Below are 17670 nucleotides of genomic sequence, written 5' to 3' on the forward strand. Positions count from 1 at the left end.
CAACAAAAGAAGACAAAAAAAGGCACAGACACAAGCAGGACGAGGAAGAATTCTCTAGGAATGAAGACAGGCATAAAAGGAAAAAGAAAAAGGACAAGCATAATCTCAAGTATTCCTCTTGCAGGGAAGAGAGCTCTGTAGATATTTGGGACTCTCAAAAAAGGTACACGAAAAGAAAAAGGAAGGAAGAAGTTAGTGGAAGAAATGGACTTGCAGAAGGTAAGGAAGAGAGCTCTACTGCCCATTCTAAAAAGCTTAAAAAAACAGAGAAGGAGAAACAGTTGGCAACAAAAAAGAAGGATGAAAAGCAGACAAAGGCTGCTGCAGCAAAGATGGCTTTAGAACGGGAAAATGAGAACTTTCGTCTAAATTCTGGTAAAAATAGCACCAAAAAGATCACAACACAGTCCAGAAAGAAGAGACTGGAAACTTCAGATTCCTCCAGCACATCGTCTGACAGTGACAGCAGTGAATTAAACATAAAGCAAAACAAATCTTCCCATAAACCTGTAGCGGCGACACTTCCCAAAGACAAATCCCAAGCTGCTGCAAATTCTGATGCAAAAACGAATAAAGTGACTGTAAAGTCTAACACTGAAAAGACTAAGACTGCAGTTAGTAAAAATGCTAAAAAACCCCAGTCCTCTAGCTCAGATTCTGACTCGAGTACAGAGGATGAGAAGGCGACACCAGCACAAGACAGCACTGCAAAGGAAAAGTCTCTGCCCACCAACACGGTGGCTGTAAAAGCCAGTACCAAGGCTCCCAAAGCAAAGAGCTCCTCCTCAGAGTCTGACAGTTCAGATTCAGACACGCCTGTTACTAAAAAACCCGCAGCAGATGCTGGACTGAGTAATTCTATAGGAAGAAACTGTATTAAACAGTTGCCAAATGATATTCAGGGACCATTTGCCAGCCCAGGCCGTGGAAGGGGGCGTGGATCGGGAGACGATTGTTTCTGGAGAGGACCCAGGGGCCGTGGGTTTCGTGGGATGATGAGGGGCCAAGGCCATGGGAGAGGAGCAAACCCTGGCTTCTTCTATAACTACAGCAGTGAAGGCCAGAAACAGAGGCAGTTAAATGAATCTGCGACAAACGCTTCTGTTGTTGTCCAGGTGAGTGACTTGCACAGTCAGGGGACACCTTTCTCTGGCAGCTTAAACTATTCAAAAAGTCTGTAGGATGAGAGTAATCCATGAAAGCAGAAATAGCTTAAGGGGATGAAGGCTGATCTTAACTTAGTAAATCTGTTATTTATCATATCTCCATTTGTCAGCCTGAGGAAGCGTTTGTATTTAAGTGATTGTACTACACATCTCAAAACAAAGCACTCAGATGAGTACCTTACCCTTCTCAGAGCTTCTCACAATCCATACAGCATAAACATTATCTTCTAGTTTTAGTAATACAGTAATTAAGTCAATGGGATACTGTTGTTTTTTTTTCACAGAATCCCGTGGAGGTTCCCAAGAGAGACTATAGTGTGTTACCTCTTCTAGCTGCTCCACCCCAAGTGGGAGAAAAGATTGCCTTTAAGGTAAAGAACTCTGGAAATACCAAATGTTAATGGGCTAAAATTGCTTCATTTGGGCCACTCTAAGCTTCTGACCTAATAGTTTCTCTAAAAAATTCTCTTGTTGTAAAGTCTGACTTGGATTTTTACAAAGGTTTGGAGCCTGTGCATAAGTTAAATGCATTTCTTTAGACTTTCTGTATTTGTGTAACACAAAGAAATGTTGTGTCTGCTGTCATTTCAGTGTGAATTTCCATGCATATATTGTTATTTCTCTAGATACCTTTTCTACAATATTATTGCCAATCTTACCATACAAATAATTACACTTCACTGCAAAAACTTACAATTTGCTATTTGTATTTCTTTCAACAGCGCTTGGAACTAACTGAAAATTACAGTCCTGAAGTTTCAGACTATAAGGTACTGATTTTCTTTCCTCCCATAATTCACTCACAGAACTATTATAGGTGAGGTATGGCTTTAAATATTTTGAGGTTGTGCACTGTTTTTCTTTGCATCCACTTGGCTCCAGAGGCCATTCCTGGTGCAGCAGTAAAAATGAAAACTAATTGAAAATTTGAAAGGTGAATAAAAATAAAAAAAGTTAATTAAAAAAAAAAAGCCAAACCCAACTGCAGGTATTATAAATGATCATTGACATTTTGGAGATGACAAAAAACACAGACCTTCAACTAGAAAAATGTAGATGTATTTGAGTCTGCTGTGGTTTCAAGTTAGGGCAAGTTCTTGAAACTGGTGCAAGTAAAATTTTGTAGCTACTTGAGATAACTTGGCTTCTGGAGAAGTACTGAGTTAAACTAAAAAGTCAGTGACAGTAAGTAAACTTTGGTTGCCAGTAGCTACAGATTGCTGAGCTTTAATTCTCTGCAGATTTTATACACAGAGATAGGAAATTTCCTCTAGAATTGATCAAGTAGCACAGGGGTTGTAGATATGGAACAGTTATCCAGTGCTGAAGTGTATCTTACCTGGTTCTTTTCTTGTTGCTTTATGAAGGAGGCAAAAATAATCAGTTGGAATGCTGATAAAAAACAGATCGAGCTCGAGATCCTTTCAGCACCAGCAGGACAAAGTACGTACCTTGTTGTCATGTGCATCACTTGGCAAACAGCTCATGTTTCAGGAGTATTCCCAATTTCCTTGGGTTCATTCTCAACACATCCCTTCCCTCCTCATTCCCTCCCCAAAAAGTCTCTTTAAATGGAGGAGTTCTAACCCTTGCTAGTTGAACTGAAGATGCTCGTGGGCATTTACCAAAGTGAATTTCTTCAGTCAGTCTGAGTGCTCAGTAACTCAGCTCTAGTGTGGCTTCATTTTCTGAAGAAAGCTGAAATCAATATATGGAATTACAGAGAAGATGTGAGACCATAATGCCATTCTTTGCAACATCAGTGAAGCCACTGCCTTCAGTGGATGTGGAAGTGAGTCCCTGCAGTGACAAGGTGCAGTTCCTGAGGCCTGAAACAAGGAATGTTTCTGGAACTGAGTGGGTGTCCTGCAGTTGCCATTGAAGCCAGACTTAATGAATTGTCATATGGATATTTTTCTCAAACTTAAGCAACATATTGTTACCTTTTTTGTACATGTAGTATATGAGCCACCTTAATTTTGGTGTGTAGTATTCAGCTCTACCTCAGATTTTTTTTTGTTGGAATTAGAAGCCCAAACACACAACTGTAAACTAAACAGAACAAAACTGGGGTTTGAGTAAACATTTAAACTTTTGTTGTTGTCGTTTATAGTTAATTGAGTTGTTTGTTTGTTTTTAAGTTGCTAAGGAGCCGGGGAAATTCGATCTGGTTTACCAGTCTGCAGATGGAGCAGAGCTGATCGAGTATGCTGTCCCTCAGGACACCAAGGTACGTGAGTCCTGCTTTGAATCCTGTTACCAGTTTTGCATAGCTGATACCTGCCCTGCTTTATGGCTCTGTGCATCTCAGGGAGATTCCCTTTACAACAGTGGGAGTAATCTGATTAAAATAAATGGAAGCAAATAAATGTTCCTTCCTAGCAAGAATGTGCATGATCACGAGGTAAGAATCACTTCTTGCATATTTCTCAATTAACTGGGGTCAAAGCCAGTCATCTAATTAACTTTTTGTTTTGGCTAATAAAATAAACAACATCATGTCTCACAGAGTATCCATTCTTTCAAGCTTATTGATTTCATGCACTGTTGTTCTTACCTGCATCGTCCCTTGTCCAGGATGTCAGGCAGGTTGAGGTTCATCAAGAGGATCAATGAATCACAGGAATGAGCCTTTGTTCAGGCCTAGACAAAGAGTAATGACAGAGAAACTGCATCTGTTGGTGTAGCTGGTACCTGTTAAGTGTTGTCTGTGCTTTGTTTTCAGATAACTGAAAGCTGGGATGCCCTGATAGAGCCAAGACTGATTGTTGAGCCTCCAGTCAATGGATCCAACGTTGCAAATGGAACCATCTAAAATGTGAAAAAATGTACATAATTGTATGGACTTGTTTTGTGAAATGCTGCCTTCTGGTTCTGAGGGTGGCAGGTGCACTGGTGGATATTTTAAAGCAATAAATTGCTTTAAAAAGAAGTATGACAAAAGAAAAACATTTTTTTTTTCCTTAGGGTGTGTTTTTATGTAATACAGGAAGACTTTGTTTAGTATAATACAGATATGTTGGGGTTTTTTTTCTTAATATTTCTATCCTACTGCAGTGAGCTGCAGAACTGGAATGGTTTGATCAGAAGATAAAATACAACCTTGTACTGTCAGTAACTTATTGAAATGTCTGGGTTTGGCTAGAACCATATAACTGTCCTACAGAGGTCATTTTTATTTAAAAATTAAATACTGTTGATATGCAAACCTCCTCCTCTGCTGCTGCTGAGCATCATACAAATGCAATGAGTTTGCAGTTACTTACAGAGTTCATCTGAACATGTCCCAGAAATCCATGTGGATTTCAAGCTTCTGTAATTTTGAGGCATATAAATAGTAGTGATAACTCAACCTTGCTTAGAACCAGGGGAAAATAACACAAACCCCCAGGAAAATTGTGCCCCATTGTGTTAATCTGTGTAGGCTCAGAAAACCCTTTTGTTTGCTTCTTTTAGATCAAACCCTTTTGCTCTGTAAGAGCTGTGCTGCCTTTCTTCTTTCTTTCCCAGCAGCACAGTGGGTCACTGGGTGCTGGCAATGTGCTGCACTGACAGCTCTGATAATTATTAACATTGAGGGGACAACTTGTACCTCTGTACACCTGGCAAGTCTTACTTACACTTCCAGATAATCCCTGTCCTGGGTAGTTGACTCTTACAGAGAAGACATGGAAAAACCCCAAAAACTCTAGATACAAACAAACACCTGAGAAACTACATGGTGGTTTGCTAATATGTGCTCTGACTAGTGCATGATTACATTAAAATACTGCACATCTTTCCATTAGCCCTATTAAAATGTCTTGTTTGTGAAGGAATCATTTTTATACAAGTAAAACTGATTTGTGTATTGTGGTTCTCTTTAGTTGCCATTATTTCATGCTAGAATTTGGGTTTTTTAGAGAAATGGACTGTTAGATTCACGTGTGGCTGTTCTTGCAAACTGGACAAGAAGAAGATGCCAGACACTAGCACAGTGATGCTGAGACAGTGGGGATTAATGGAAAGATTGTTTTTCTAAGGGAAATTGTTAATTTTTAATTCTTAAGAAATTGTAAAAGCTAAGTGCAAGTATTTCACAGCACTGTTAGAGCAGGACTCGCCTCTTGTTCCACTGCCTACACTGTGTTTTGGCCAGTTCAGGACCTCAGGAAGTTCTCAAGTAATTTCAAGGAAGCAAAGAGAGCAGTAACTTCATTAGCTATGTAAATGGTAATTAATTTTTAATGTTAAAACGTTATTGTCTTTTAGACAAAAGGAGTGATTTGGCTTCCTCAAAACCAGAATTTCGAGCCCTCTTTGACAATGGGGAACTTAAATTGCTCATCTGAGCTCTAAACATCCTGTGCTCTGCTCCAGAAGCAAAAGCTACAGTTGCCAGGGCGTATATTTACCCTTTTTATTTGCATACCTTTGTATCAGTAGATACCAAATGAGTGCTGCAGAAGGTACCGAGCCTTCGAAAGATGACAATGGCTTGTTCCAGATAAGCCCAAGGAGTTCGTTCACTATAGGAAAATCAAAAATGTAATCATTAAGAGCCGCTCCTTGGTCCAGTCACCGGTAACACACGCACAACACAGCTCTCTAAGAATGTTCCTTTGCAGTCTCTGTCAGCCACCACCTCTCAGGCTCCCCCGGGTGTTTGCATTTCCTCTGACAGCAGTTACAAAGTCCTGATCAGCCCATCCCAACCGTGCTGTAAGTGCATGGCACCGTGCCCATCTCCTCGAAACTGAAACTCCTCCACCCTCCGGTATATGAGAGACTCTGTCCCTGAAGGTTTGCTCCTGTCACAGCCTTGCAGCTCCAAATGCCTCCTCTTGTCCTTTCTGCACCTGTATCTGTCACTAAGCAGTGACTCAGAGCCCTGAGCAGCTTATCCTGAAGGAGTACTGCAAGACTGGAGTGGTAACTGATGTGGGTAGGGGTCCACGTTAATCTCTACAATGTAGGTTTGCAACGACCATCCAGATTTAATTCAGTCTTACAAAAGAAATGACTAGGAATTCATTTCAGCTGTAACAGATGACTCACCATTGCCTCTTTTGAGTGCTTTATACAATTCCTGATCATTTTTAGAAGCCCCTAAGGACTAATGACTACATGATTGTGTGCTAATACTTTTTAACAACATTAAAAGGAACCTCAGCAGTTCTCCACAGAAGGTGTCCTTTGCCCACTGGACGAGAGAGCACACAACTCCTTCTGCTGCAGACCCCCAGGCTCTGTTTAAATTCTGGGGGGCCACAGAATTTGTGGCAGGCTGCTCTGTTTCATCCATGCTGCCAGCGTGGGTGGAGAAGTACAGAGAGCCCTGAGCAAGACCCTGGGTCACCGACAGACAGGGCAGAAGAAGGAGGAGTAAGAATTTGGAATCAGGTTAGTTAAAACGGGAGTAGTTGCACCTGTTGCTATTCAGCATCAATGTTCCTGTTAGGAACAGCGATTATTCAACAGTTAGACTGAGGAAAAGAAAAAAAAACATTCGCGGAATACCTTCTGTTGTGATGGCTTCCACATTCACAGCGCGGTAACCCGTGCTTTAAAAACGCTGGGTTGACATCAGCTGTTGGAACCAGGTGATGTTTAAGGTCCTTTCCAACCGAAGCCGCTCTACGAGTCTATTTGATCTTCAACAGCCAGGTTACCCATAGCTCAGAGCAGCCTAGATTTGGGGGTCATCCCTTCCCCGAGCCCCAAGCAGGAGCTTGCGGGTTGTGACCGCGGCAGCTGCCGGACTGCGCTGGGGTGTCCCGAGTTCCCTTTGTGGGGGTTCCGGACGAGAGCGGGGCTGCAGGGAGCTATGGGGGGCTGCGGGGGGCTATGGGGGGCTGCAGGAGGCTATAGGGGACTATGGGGTGCTGCAGGGGCTGCGGGGCCGGCAGCCCCCGTGGGCACCGCACCCGACATCACCCGCTGCGGTTCAGAAACCAAACTCGAGGTCTTTGGGCTCGGTGAGTGACGCTGCCCCGACCCCCCGCCCCGGAGCCCCTCGACCCGGTCCACCCGCGGCCCCGGTGCGTGGAGGGGTGTGAGTTCAGCCCGGGGGTCTCGGGCGGCCGGTCCCGGTGCTCCCCCGTGCCCATCCCGGGGCAGAGTCCGCAGTACCCGGGGCTGCCCGGTCCGGGGGACGGGCAGGTGCTGCCCCTCCCATCGGGCGGGGACGGGACACGCAATTTTCCGGAAAGCCCCGGCCCCAGTTTCGTTTTTTCCAGACCCGGTTTCGTTTCTCCATCCCCAGTTTCATTTCTGGTTGTTCGGAGCAGCGGCGGACGCGGCGATGGCGACGCTGGAGCCGGAGCTGAGCCTGGCGGGGCTGGAGGAGGAACTGACCTGCTGCATCTGCCTCTGCCTCTTCAGCAGCCCCGTGACAGTGCCCTGCGGCCACAACTTCTGCGCCGCCTGCCTGGAGCTCAGCTGGGCCGGGCTGTCGGAGGGGTTCAGCTGCCCCCAGTGCCGCACCACGTTCGCGGTCCGCCCGAAGCTGCAGAAGAACACGGTGCTGTGCCGCGTGGTGGAGCAGCTCCAGGGCCGCGCTGGGGCCGGGGGTGAGGAGCAGGAGGAGGATGGAGGGGCGGCGAAGTGCGAGGCGGAGGAGCCCCCCGTGTACTGCGACAGCTGCCGGGAGGCGCCGGCCGTGCAGACCTGCCTGACCTGCACCGCGTCCTTCTGCGCCGAGCACCTGCGGCCGCACCGCGACAGCCCCGCCTTCCGCGACCACCAGCTCTGCCCGCCCCTGAGAGACCTCCAGTACCGCAAGTGCCCCTCGCACAACCGGCTCTTCGAGTTCTTCTGCAGCAATCACGGCAGCTGCATCTGCTCCCTCTGCCTGCTCGGGCACAAAGTGTGCCACACCATCCCCTTGGAACAGGCTAAAGTTAATGCCCAGGTGAGCAGCTGCGGGGGGGCTGGTGCCCTTCGGGGCTGGAACATCCTCCCAGGGACACCCTGGAGCCTCCCTTCGCTCCTTCAGGGAGGGTGAGGGGGAGGCTGGACCAAGACTTGGACTGTAAATCTTGCATCTGGCCTTGGGAGACTGTTATCTCCCTCCCAGGCACATCTTCAGATTGATTCCTTGTGTTTTCCTCCTCTCTGCAAGGAGAGAGTCATTCCTTGCATTTTCCTCTCTCCAAGATGTTGCTCAAGGGCCAGGGTTCTGGGAAGGTGCTGTCATGGGGCTGATTGCCAGCTCCTGGGCTGGGCTGGGCTGACCAGTGAGGTCTTCTACACTCCCGGTGTCATCCAGAACTCCAGGCCTCCTCTGGTGCCAGGGCTCACTGCGTGGCCTTCTCACAGGCTGACCCAAGGGGTTGTGGACAGACATTGCCCTGTGTATGTTTTTAAGACTCAAAGAATTATAGAAGTAGCCTAGGGAGATCTCCAGCACATAGGAAGTGCTCTTCTCCAGCCAGAAGGAGATTCACAGAGTGGAAGCTTGGCCTTCATATCTTACAGTGCAGCTGAAAATTGGAGGGTAGTTGAGTAAAGCATGCTTGAAAAGTTCAGGTGGCCAAACTCTCATCTATTTGGTGAGTGTGTATACAGCTTTCCTGCAGAACTCATCCCTGACTGAGCTTAGCAGCATCTTGAGCTAAAGGAACAGGTAGCTCACATCTGAGTGATAAAATTCTCAAAATGAGAGGGGTGAACAGTACCATTAACTTTGTGCCCAAAGCCCAGCCTGAGAGCTAACATTTATTCTTAGCATGTGAACTGCTGAAAGCACTCAGTCCTTATCAAGAGAGTGAGTCAACAGTGTGCATCTTGCTTCTGGGAGAGGTGGAGCTGCAGGGAGGGTGTGGGTGCCACAAGGCACATGTATGCAGGACAGTACTTCTACATCCTGGGAGGTTTCGGGAGAGATAGGTTTTAAACTGCTGGTACTAAATACTTACAAGGTTCTTTAAAACTTTCTGTGAACATGATTCTTATTCAGTGAGTGTGACCCAATGCAACTTCTTCTCTGACATAATTTCTGATCTCTCCTATTGCAGGTGATGCTGAAGAAGAAACTCATGATGCTGAGTAATCAGAGTGAAAGAGCTGCTCAGGCAATGAGCACTGTGAAAACCAACCAAAGCCAATCTGCTGTAAGTGGGTAACTGTTCAAAGTGCTGTCGGGTTGCTTGGCACACGCTGGCCACTGTGTGGTGTTGCTGATTGTGCCCTCGTGACAACGGCTGTAGTACTGAGGTTGGATTGGCAGGAGAAGATGTTATTAGGAAAGAACGGAAAAGAGGCATTTTGGCAGGGCCAGGCAGCTCTGTGGGATATGGGAGTAAACCAGGCACTATGTGTTTAATGCCCCCATTCCTTGCGAGTGAAGCAGTTTTCTTTACAAACTACATAGAAATACTCGGCTCTTTTATTTCCTGTTTCAAGTAAGAGAAGCCTAAATGTTCCTCAAAGGTTTTTGTGCAGTAGCAGTAAGAGTACTTTGTTCACAAACTGTTCTTTTGAAACCAGTGTCTGTCTGCTCTTGTCTGCTCCAGGAGACAGCTTCCAGAAAGAAGGATTTGATCAGAAGTGAGTTTTCAGAAATGAAAGCTATAATCGAAGAAAGAGAAAATGAGGTCATGAAAGCAATTGTAGATGAAGAAAAGAGAGTCTGGAACAAGTTTGATTATATTTATGGTGTTCTGGGAAATAAGAAGAATGAAATTCAGTCTCTCAGAGATCAGATTGAGACGGCACTGACTGAAAGCGATGACATTCTGTTTATGAAGGTATTATGTCCTTTAAATGTGAATCCAATTCTTCATGTTTCTAGAATGCAGAATCACAAAAACCTACTGTGGTCATCCTGCTCTCCAGACACTTCCAGTCAAATGGTACTGCAGTTGTGTGCAAGAACCTGCTATGAAAGGATGTACCAATGAGTACACAAATATCAGTGAAAGAACACTAAAATGGTGTCTGAATGGTCAGTTCAGCCATTACCTCTGCCACAAACAGAGGGGCCAACAGGCGAGAGACCTCATCTCCATGAGGTGCTGCAGTTCTGTCCAGATCCTTCTCATTGTTTCAGATATCAGTTGGGAATTAAGGCATGTGGGCTGCTGCTGAAATTTTACCCTGGGTTGTGTCCAACTGTAGCCTTTGTGCCATTTTAAATAACCTGGTTATATTTTAACGTCTGTGCTACGCAAGGTGGTCTGCCCAAATCTTCCATCTGTCATTTCAGAGAGCAGTAGCACTGCAGCGAACATCACCAAAAGAAGCTTTCGTTCCTGTGGTTGAAATGGACCAAAATGTGATGAATTCCACTTATAAGTTTGCTGTTAACCTCAAAGAAACACTGAAACTTGCAGTAGTGGTTCAGTATAAGGAGAGAAAAGCAGAAGGTACTGTATCACTGAGAAAACTGGCATTTTCTTCTTTGGCTGTGAGCTCAAATGAGGGATCTTCCCTCTCCAAATATAATTTAAAAAAAAAGTGCAACAAGTACAGTTGGTTAATGTAAATTGTGTCTTCCAACCTCTGCAGTCCTCCCTGCATTTCCACACAAAACCATCACAGTGTGGGCTAAATTAGGAGACAAAACATGCCAGTGTCTCTTCACTGTTATCTGTAATCTGTAATTGGATAAGTTGATGAGTATCATGATCCTACACCCTTCTGGCACAGCTCAGCCTTTCTTCCCTAGAGTAATTTATGGTGTCATTATGTAGCAGGCTTGGATGTGGTTAGGACATGGATTTGAGGGGAGACATGAAACTCTTTAGAGTGACAGGACTTGGGTTACCCAACTGTCAAGGTGCTGATTGTGTAAGTCCTACTTACTGGGTTAAGCAAAACTGGGCCATGGGGATGCACTTTCCATCTCTGCTGAGTGTCCCTTCAGTTCTATTCACATAACGGATAAATAAGACTGAAAAATGTCCTCACTAATGCCTTTCTTTGTAGTTACTGTGCATTTCTGTGTACTGGCAATACCAACCATAATGTAAAATATTGCCATTGCAGCCACACCTGGGAAAACTATGGGCCCTCCAGTGGCTCCTAGAGACAAAACCCCTGTTGGAAGAAGGCCTCATCAACTACGTAAGCACTAAAGAAATCATCCTCTCCTAACTATGGTTTTACAAATAAATAAGAGTTCAAGCAGTTACCCCAGAGCTGTTTGCTGTAGTGGTGATGCAGAGATTATCTCTATGAGCACCTTGGCATGGGAAAGGGAGGGTGCTTTGGGATGTTTAGTGATGGATGCCTTGTGAGCTGGAAAGCAGTGAACTGCTTTCTGCCCACACTGGTGTCAGTGTGGGCTGTAAAGCAAAGCAGAGCTTCCCCACCCTCTGGTTCTTTCAGGGTTTTTTAATTTGTACCAAACACCTCTTGGCTTGTTTGATGGATTTGCACGTATTGAATTCTGCTTATGGGCTGTTCATGTTCTGTTATTTTAGGTGCTCCCTCACAAGATCGTTCCCACAAAGAGAGAACCCTTTCCCACACTCCAGCCACTCCGCAGGAGAAGGCAAATACCAGTAAGTGGTGATTAAAGGAGCCTTACTCAAACATTTTGCTGGCCACATCTTGCCTACAGTGTAGGGCTGGGGTGATGGAGAAAAGTCTTTGTGGCAGGTTATACTGGGGCCTTTCAGTGCTGTTTTATTCCAGATACCAGCATTAATGGGCACTGTAGTCTGTTTGGAAGATCTTTCATATTTTCCTTTGGAAATAAATCCAAGTGTTAAGAAACCACTTCTGTTACTCCCACAGAGCTCTTGACAAAAGGTCCTTTCCATTCACAAGTCCTGGGTGTGGAGCACTCACTGGGGTCTGTTGGGGAAGATGGAGTTTAATAGACTTGTATGCTCCTGTTGCTGCACTGAAGTTCTGTTGTAAAAAGAAAAGGAGTAGTCTGTGCCTCATGGGAACAGGTATCTTGCCTCTTGCCTGAACATGCAGCATCCTGGAGGAAAGAAATATTCCAGGGTCATATTTCCTATGACTCTGGAAATAGGAGGCAAATAGCAGGTTGTGTTTCCTGTGCAGCTTTTCGGTGTGGGTGTATTTGTACCTGGCTTCAACATGCTGGACTGTCAGCTCCATCCACTGCTGCAGCTTCAGAGGAGCCATGACAATGGTGTTACAGCTGACACAGTCTTATCAGTGGCTTTTCATTCCCAGTAGAACTCACAGTCTGCTTTTTCTTTTTCCCCCTCCAGAGGAGAAAAAGAAACCTGCTAAAGTTGGTAAGTCCAAACTTTCAGCATGCTTATTCTAATTTTCATTGACGGCTCTTAAAATGATAAGCAGATGGTCATTAGTGTTGGTAAATTGAGTGTTGGTCAATAGTGATGGTGTAATGATCACCAGAGTGATCAAACACTGACAGAGTTTGTACAGAGACAGTGGGATTTTCAAAACCTGACAAGATGGGGAATAACCTGAGCTAATATTGAAGTTAACCTGGTGTGGAGCAGGAGGTTAAACCAGATAATCTCCAACCTGAGTGTGTCTGTGGTGGTGTGTTAAACATGCAGGGTTTCTTTCCCAAACTGGCCAAACTCTCTTTTCTTCTGTCCACACAGCACCAACCACAGCACCAACCACAGCACCAAAAACTGCAACTGCTGCTGCTGCAACTAAAGAGCTTATTGACAGCTTTCTGAAGAAATCCAGAGAGGAGCTTCTGCAGTGTAAGACACTCAATATTACACTACTTAAAGATGAACTTTCTGCACTTATTGTGCTGGTGTTATGTGTCCTCTGTAGCTACCTAACAGAAATACTTCTGAGGAGGTTTTGTTAGCTTAATAGGCTATCAGCTGGTTGTTACAAATGAAGGAAATTTTTGGAGGAAAAAGGGGTAGGAGTTTTTTAAATAGTTCTTTTTCCAGATGAATCAAATTTGTCTCCAGTATTTGTGTATCTTTATGAAGATAAATGAAGTTTTCCAAGTAATGGCTTTGGTTTCCTCCAAAATAATGGCATTAGGGTAGCCTAGAAATATGGTGTAATGCACTGAATTTGTTTTTAATGAAATGCAGGCTTTTATGTGAGCCCAGGATGGCTTGTTAAGATGCTGTACAACATGGGTATACCTTTTGCTGCCAGATCAAAGATCCCCTTCTTTTTCCAGCATTTATTTGGGTGGTGAAGGAATCCCATGGGGATGCAGGAAGGAAGGAAACTCGCCCTTCATTTGCCTGCTGTGTAACATGGAGCTGCAGTTAAACTCAGAAGGTTTTGCTGAGGCCCTCAGAACTGCCTGCACTGAGGAGGAGAGCAGAGCTGGGAGATGAACATGCATGGGAACAAGTGCTTGGGCAGGACAGGATAAATAAATAAAAGTGCTTTGCTCTTCAGTACCTTCACACGATTCATGTCATTGCAGATACTGCTCAAATCACCCTGGATTACAACACAGCTCATAACAACGTGATGCTGTCTGAGAACTACACCAGGATGTCCGTCTCAGACACCTTCAGGGGTCACAACCCTCACCCTCAGCGCTTCACCGACTTCCGCCAGGTCCTGGGGTTCCAGTGCTTCAAGAGGGGGATCCACTACTGGGAGGTGGAGCTGCAGCAGAACAGCTTCTGTGGCATCGGGGTGTGCTACGGCAGCATGGCCCGGCACGGCCCCGAGAGCCGCCTGGGCAGGAACAGCAGCTCCTGGTGCATCGAGTGGCTCAACAACAGAATATCATCCTGGCACGACGACGTTGAAAAGTGCTTACCCAGCACAAAGGCCACCAGGATTGGTGTGCTGCTCCACTGCGAGGGGGGCTTTGTGATCTTCATGGCGGTGGGGGAGAAGCACAACTTGATCTATAAATTCAAAGCCCAGTTCACCGAGGCCTTGTACCCTGCCTTCTGGCTGTTCTCCAGTGGCACTGTGCTCTCTCTCCTTTAAATGAAACAGTAAGGTCTCCTATCTTAGTTTAGTTCACCTAGATACTTATATGCACGTAATCAAACCCAAAGTCTCAAAGATCTGAGGCAAAAATTATTAGCTCTTTCAAGCGGTTTGGGAAATCTGCTGATTCTTTGGTCTGAAGCCTTTAGATAGTGATTTAGCAAAATGCTGATGATAGTAAAAACTACAATGAAAGGTTTTGCAAAGACTTTGATTGCCCTAAAATCAAAGTCATGGTATGAGCCATTGTTAAATCTCTTCAGTAGCTGCTGTGGCTTCTGTGGTTGACTGTAAAGGAGCCCCAGAATTAATGTGTTCCACAGGTAACCATAACCCCTTTGAGAAAGAAACAGGAAGAATTCCTTGACAAATTCAGGTTCCAGGCTTTGAGGGAGCTCTCAGTGTTGCCTTTTTGTCTATACACAGACTGTTCTTCATACACAGGTTCTCAGTGTATGACTCCATGAGATGCTACAGAAAGAGCTACTGAAATCAATAAGTCCAGGTCTTATGGCACGAAGTTGTAAAAGCCAATATGACAGATCTCATCAGAATGGAAATGCAGAGACTTTTAGAGTTGATGGGAAAGAAATGGTGTTAAAATCACCAGGGAATAAATGACATTGACTCTGGGAATACACCAGAGAGTCTTCGGGAAGACATCCTGCAGAGCAGTGATGTGTGTGCTGTGATAACACAGTTTGTGGGATGAAGTATTCTGTCTCATCTACTGACCCAGAACATGCTTCACATCTTCACACTGAAGGCTCTTTAGTGTTGGGGGTTCTTTTGTGTGCTGAGGAGTTCAGGGGGTGCATTTTTGGCTTGCATATGGAGCAGAAATCTGCTGTTTGCTTAAAGCAGGGTCTTCTGTGATAAAGCTTTTGCTCTTTGTGAGGTGGGATATTCTCTGCTGGTGTTGTTCAGGTGGTAGAAGCTGGATTTCTTGTATGTTTTTGGGACTCTGATTTGAGGAGTCTCAAGACGTGCACAGGACCTAGAAAATGCTGTTTCTTCTCTGCATGAAGCCTGTGGGCAGACAGGTGAGTCCTTTGAAACATGCAGGGAATTAGCACAAAGGAGAACATACATCCATTCCTACTGGGATGGATTTTTAATTCTCCTGGCATTCTTTGCTTTGGGTTGTGATATGTCTTCAGAAGTTCTGTGTACAGAGGAATCTGTACTTCCTACTTACAACTTTAAAACGATTTGTATTGTTTGTATCAAGGTATTTGGATCTCATAATTATTGGGTCTGTATCTTGTTGATGCCTCTGGACTTACTGTGGTAGCTCCTATTTCTTGTAGCCCATGAAGAAGCTCATATGAGAGACTTCCTGGACTTTGATTTGTAAAACTCCCCTTGTGGGACTTGGTGAAATAGAACACAAAGCCACTGCTGGCAGTTTGGCAGGGAATTGTTAGAAGGCTTAAAAGATCCTCTGTGATACATTCCACATTAGCCAAAGTGCTTTAGAGAGAGACTTTCAGGGCTTGGTGTCTCTATTTTCACTTGGTTTGTAAAGTCTTGGTACTTTGTCAAGGATAGCCTAAGTTTGATTTCTTCCATTTCTTTGGCCAAGATAGGATATGGAATTGATGGTGGATCTAAAAGTGCCACAGCTGTCTCTGGAGCAGTTGTACTATTTCAAGGGTCTCCACTCTCCAAAGCACAGTTAGCACTGAAACTAACAACCTAAGCAGAACTCTTTAAAAGGTGTGGAGGGAGGATATGTCCTGCTGGGAGCCAACAATGAGTGACAGACTGGCTTTTCTGCCCTTCCAGTTTGTCAGCATTGAGGGACAAGAGCAGTTTCCTCTGAGAAATCCTTTAGCTGCTTGGCAGTGCCAAGGGGCTGCAGATCCACTTGTAGGTGCTGAAGGATACTCTGTCCCCTTGGGACAAAGGTTTGTGCAGTGGAGAAGGTCCCCATTCTCTGTTGCCTCTTGACTGAAAAGGGGTGTCAGTACTGACCTCGAAGTTTTTGGGCTTCTGTAGCCACAGTCTGGAGTGACACCCAAAGTCAAGAGCAGCTTTTATTCTGGACAAGGTGGGAATTCTTGAAATGTGACGTTGGTGAATGACCAACAGTATGGAAGACAGAAGGTGTCCTGGATTACGAGGCAGTGAAACAAGCCTGCCACTGTACTCCTGGTCCTATTTTTTGCTTTCTTAATGCTATGAATGACTAGAAATCATAGAAGGAAATTCTGTTAATTTGGAATGAAATCAGAAATACGTAATGGAATCGCTGGATTTCTGAAAACTCTTGTTTTGGTTAGCTTCAGATATCTTGGATATATTGAAACATTAGGGTGATATAATATTAAGAAAAATATTAGTTACGGCATAATAAGTGATGATTCAAAAACCTTTTCAACACAACTGAAGTGGTTGTACTTGGGCAGTAACTATCAAAGCTATACTGGTTTTAAAGAAAACATCTGTAGAAGCATGTATTTTAATTGTACTTGTCTTGTTAATACTACAAAGAACTCAGTTTAGATATAGAACTAGTTCTGGTGTCAATAACACCATGAGGATGTGGATTGATTGGCATTTTAATGTACAAGTGAGAGTAAATCAAGAAACAGTTGCTCACTGAAAAATAAACTAATCCGTTTAAATTTAATCTTTTCTTCAGTGAAACACATCAGTAAAACATTGTATTTAGAAAAAGAAATGCTTATGTAGTTATCTTTTGGCTGCAGTGATGTATCAGCCAGGTACTTCAGTATGTGTATGGTGTGTTATTCCATGTAGTTGTGTCACCTGGGTGTCCCCACCAGGGCCACCAACATGGATTTTATGCCATCTGGTCCCTGGCCTGTAACTGCTGCAGGAGCTGACTGGTGAATTGTGATAGTTTGAATTCAATAAACACTGTCAGTAAACCCCAACTCTCAATGTTTTTTTCTGTGCTCAGAGTTGAAGCAAAGCAGTGAGGGAGGCAGAAGGGAAGACAGAGCAGAGTACAAATAACAGGTCCTTTACTGCATAATTCCCTGAGTTATACAAGAAGTGGGTAAGAGAGGAAAGGAGAGCTGCAGAGGCTGTGGTGTCCTCTGGGCTGTCCTAGATCTCCTTCCCCTGAGCTACACACTCATTACCAGCTAAGAACAAGGGGAACATCCTGACCAGTAACAGAACTGGAACCTTTTCAAGTAAACAAAAACATGGTCATCAGCTGGAGGAAGAGGAACAACTAAGGACTCAGTGTGGGATTGCTTAAAAAACCCTCAGGTGATGTCCAGCATCTGCCAGCTTAAGGTACACCCAGAAGCAGCAATGGGTGATGATTCCTAATATTACCCAGTGAAATCAAACTAAAGGGAGTGTGGTTTGCAAGGTGCTGCCTCCCCATATGGGCAGTGGAAAACAGCTCAGCAGGGAGCTGTTCTGGTGGCTCAATATGTTTAAAAATCAGCCCAAACAAAGGCATCCATGAAACAAGTTCAGCATTTCCTTTTCCACTTAAAGTTCTCCAAGTCAGTTGGGCTGATGAAAGTTTTGGGGAAGAAACTCTCTGAAGAGTTCCCAGAGACTCAAACAGTATTTCTTGATCAGCATAAAACAAAACAACAAAACAGCAAAAACTAGGGGAGGAAAAATCCTCATCTTCACTAACCATGAT

General features: G+C 44.6%; 3 protein-coding genes and 1 long non-coding RNA gene across 6 annotated transcripts in view; 2 read left to right on the plus strand and 2 right to left on the minus strand.

The window, feature by feature from the left end:
• Positions 1–3210, minus strand: part of SCPEP1 (serine carboxypeptidase 1) — a 14792-nt gene extending 11582 nt beyond the window's left edge. Inside the window, exons 1-2 of one of the 2 annotated variants that reach the window (XM_027654479.1) lie at positions 3110–3210; positions 2837–2995 (exon numbers count right to left, since the gene is read on the minus strand). The gene's annotated coding sequence lies outside the window, so the exon portion shown is untranslated. Of the gene's footprint in view, positions 1–2836 lie in introns of both variants that reach the window. The other variant, XM_027654478.1, reaches the window with a different exon arrangement.
• COIL (coilin) overlaps positions 1–4098 on the plus strand; it is a 4776-nt gene extending 678 nt beyond the window's left edge. The window contains exons 2-7 of the mRNA XM_027654487.1: positions 1–1115; positions 1451–1537; positions 1889–1936; positions 2534–2609; positions 3308–3396; positions 3892–4098. The exon at positions 1–1115 is cut by the window's left edge and continues 25 nt beyond it. Coding sequence (XP_027510288.1) covers positions 1–1115; positions 1451–1537; positions 1889–1936; positions 2534–2609; positions 3308–3396; positions 3892–3981 — 1505 coding nt within the window. The 3' untranslated portion in view covers positions 3982–4098. The remainder of the gene's footprint in view (positions 1116–1450; positions 1538–1888; positions 1937–2533; positions 2610–3307; positions 3397–3891) is intronic.
• Positions 3798–6966, minus strand: LOC113952418. The gene is made up of 3 exons (XR_003529541.1): positions 6666–6966; positions 5578–5674; positions 3798–3809 (listed from the first exon to the last, which is right to left on the minus strand). It is a non-coding gene; the product is annotated as an uncharacterized LOC113952418 (long non-coding RNA).
• A 390-nt stretch (positions 6967–7356) lies between these two features.
• TRIM25 (tripartite motif containing 25) lies at positions 7357–17180 on the plus strand. 2 transcript variants are annotated; one of them, XM_027654468.1, is made up of 9 exons: positions 7357–8058; positions 9164–9259; positions 9662–9895; positions 10354–10513; positions 11136–11213; positions 11573–11653; positions 12338–12364; positions 12704–12811; positions 13510–17180. In XM_027654468.1, the coding sequence occupies exons 1-9, from the start codon at positions 7450–7452 to the stop codon at positions 14028–14030; spliced, it is 1914 nt and encodes a 637-aa protein (XP_027510269.1). In that variant the 5' UTR covers positions 7357–7449; the 3' UTR covers positions 14031–17180. The 2 variants fall into 2 exon arrangements, with proteins under 2 accessions (XP_027510269.1, XP_027510270.1); XM_027654469.1 differs by having other exon boundaries at positions 12716–12811.
• Positions 17181–17670: the final 490 nt, after the last annotated feature.

Source organism: Corapipo altera, unplaced genomic scaffold (assembly GCF_003945725.1).
Source record: "Corapipo altera isolate COAL_440 unplaced genomic scaffold, ASM394572v1 343, whole genome shotgun sequence".
Taxonomy (NCBI): Eukaryota; Metazoa; Chordata; class Aves; order Passeriformes; family Pipridae; genus Corapipo; species Corapipo altera.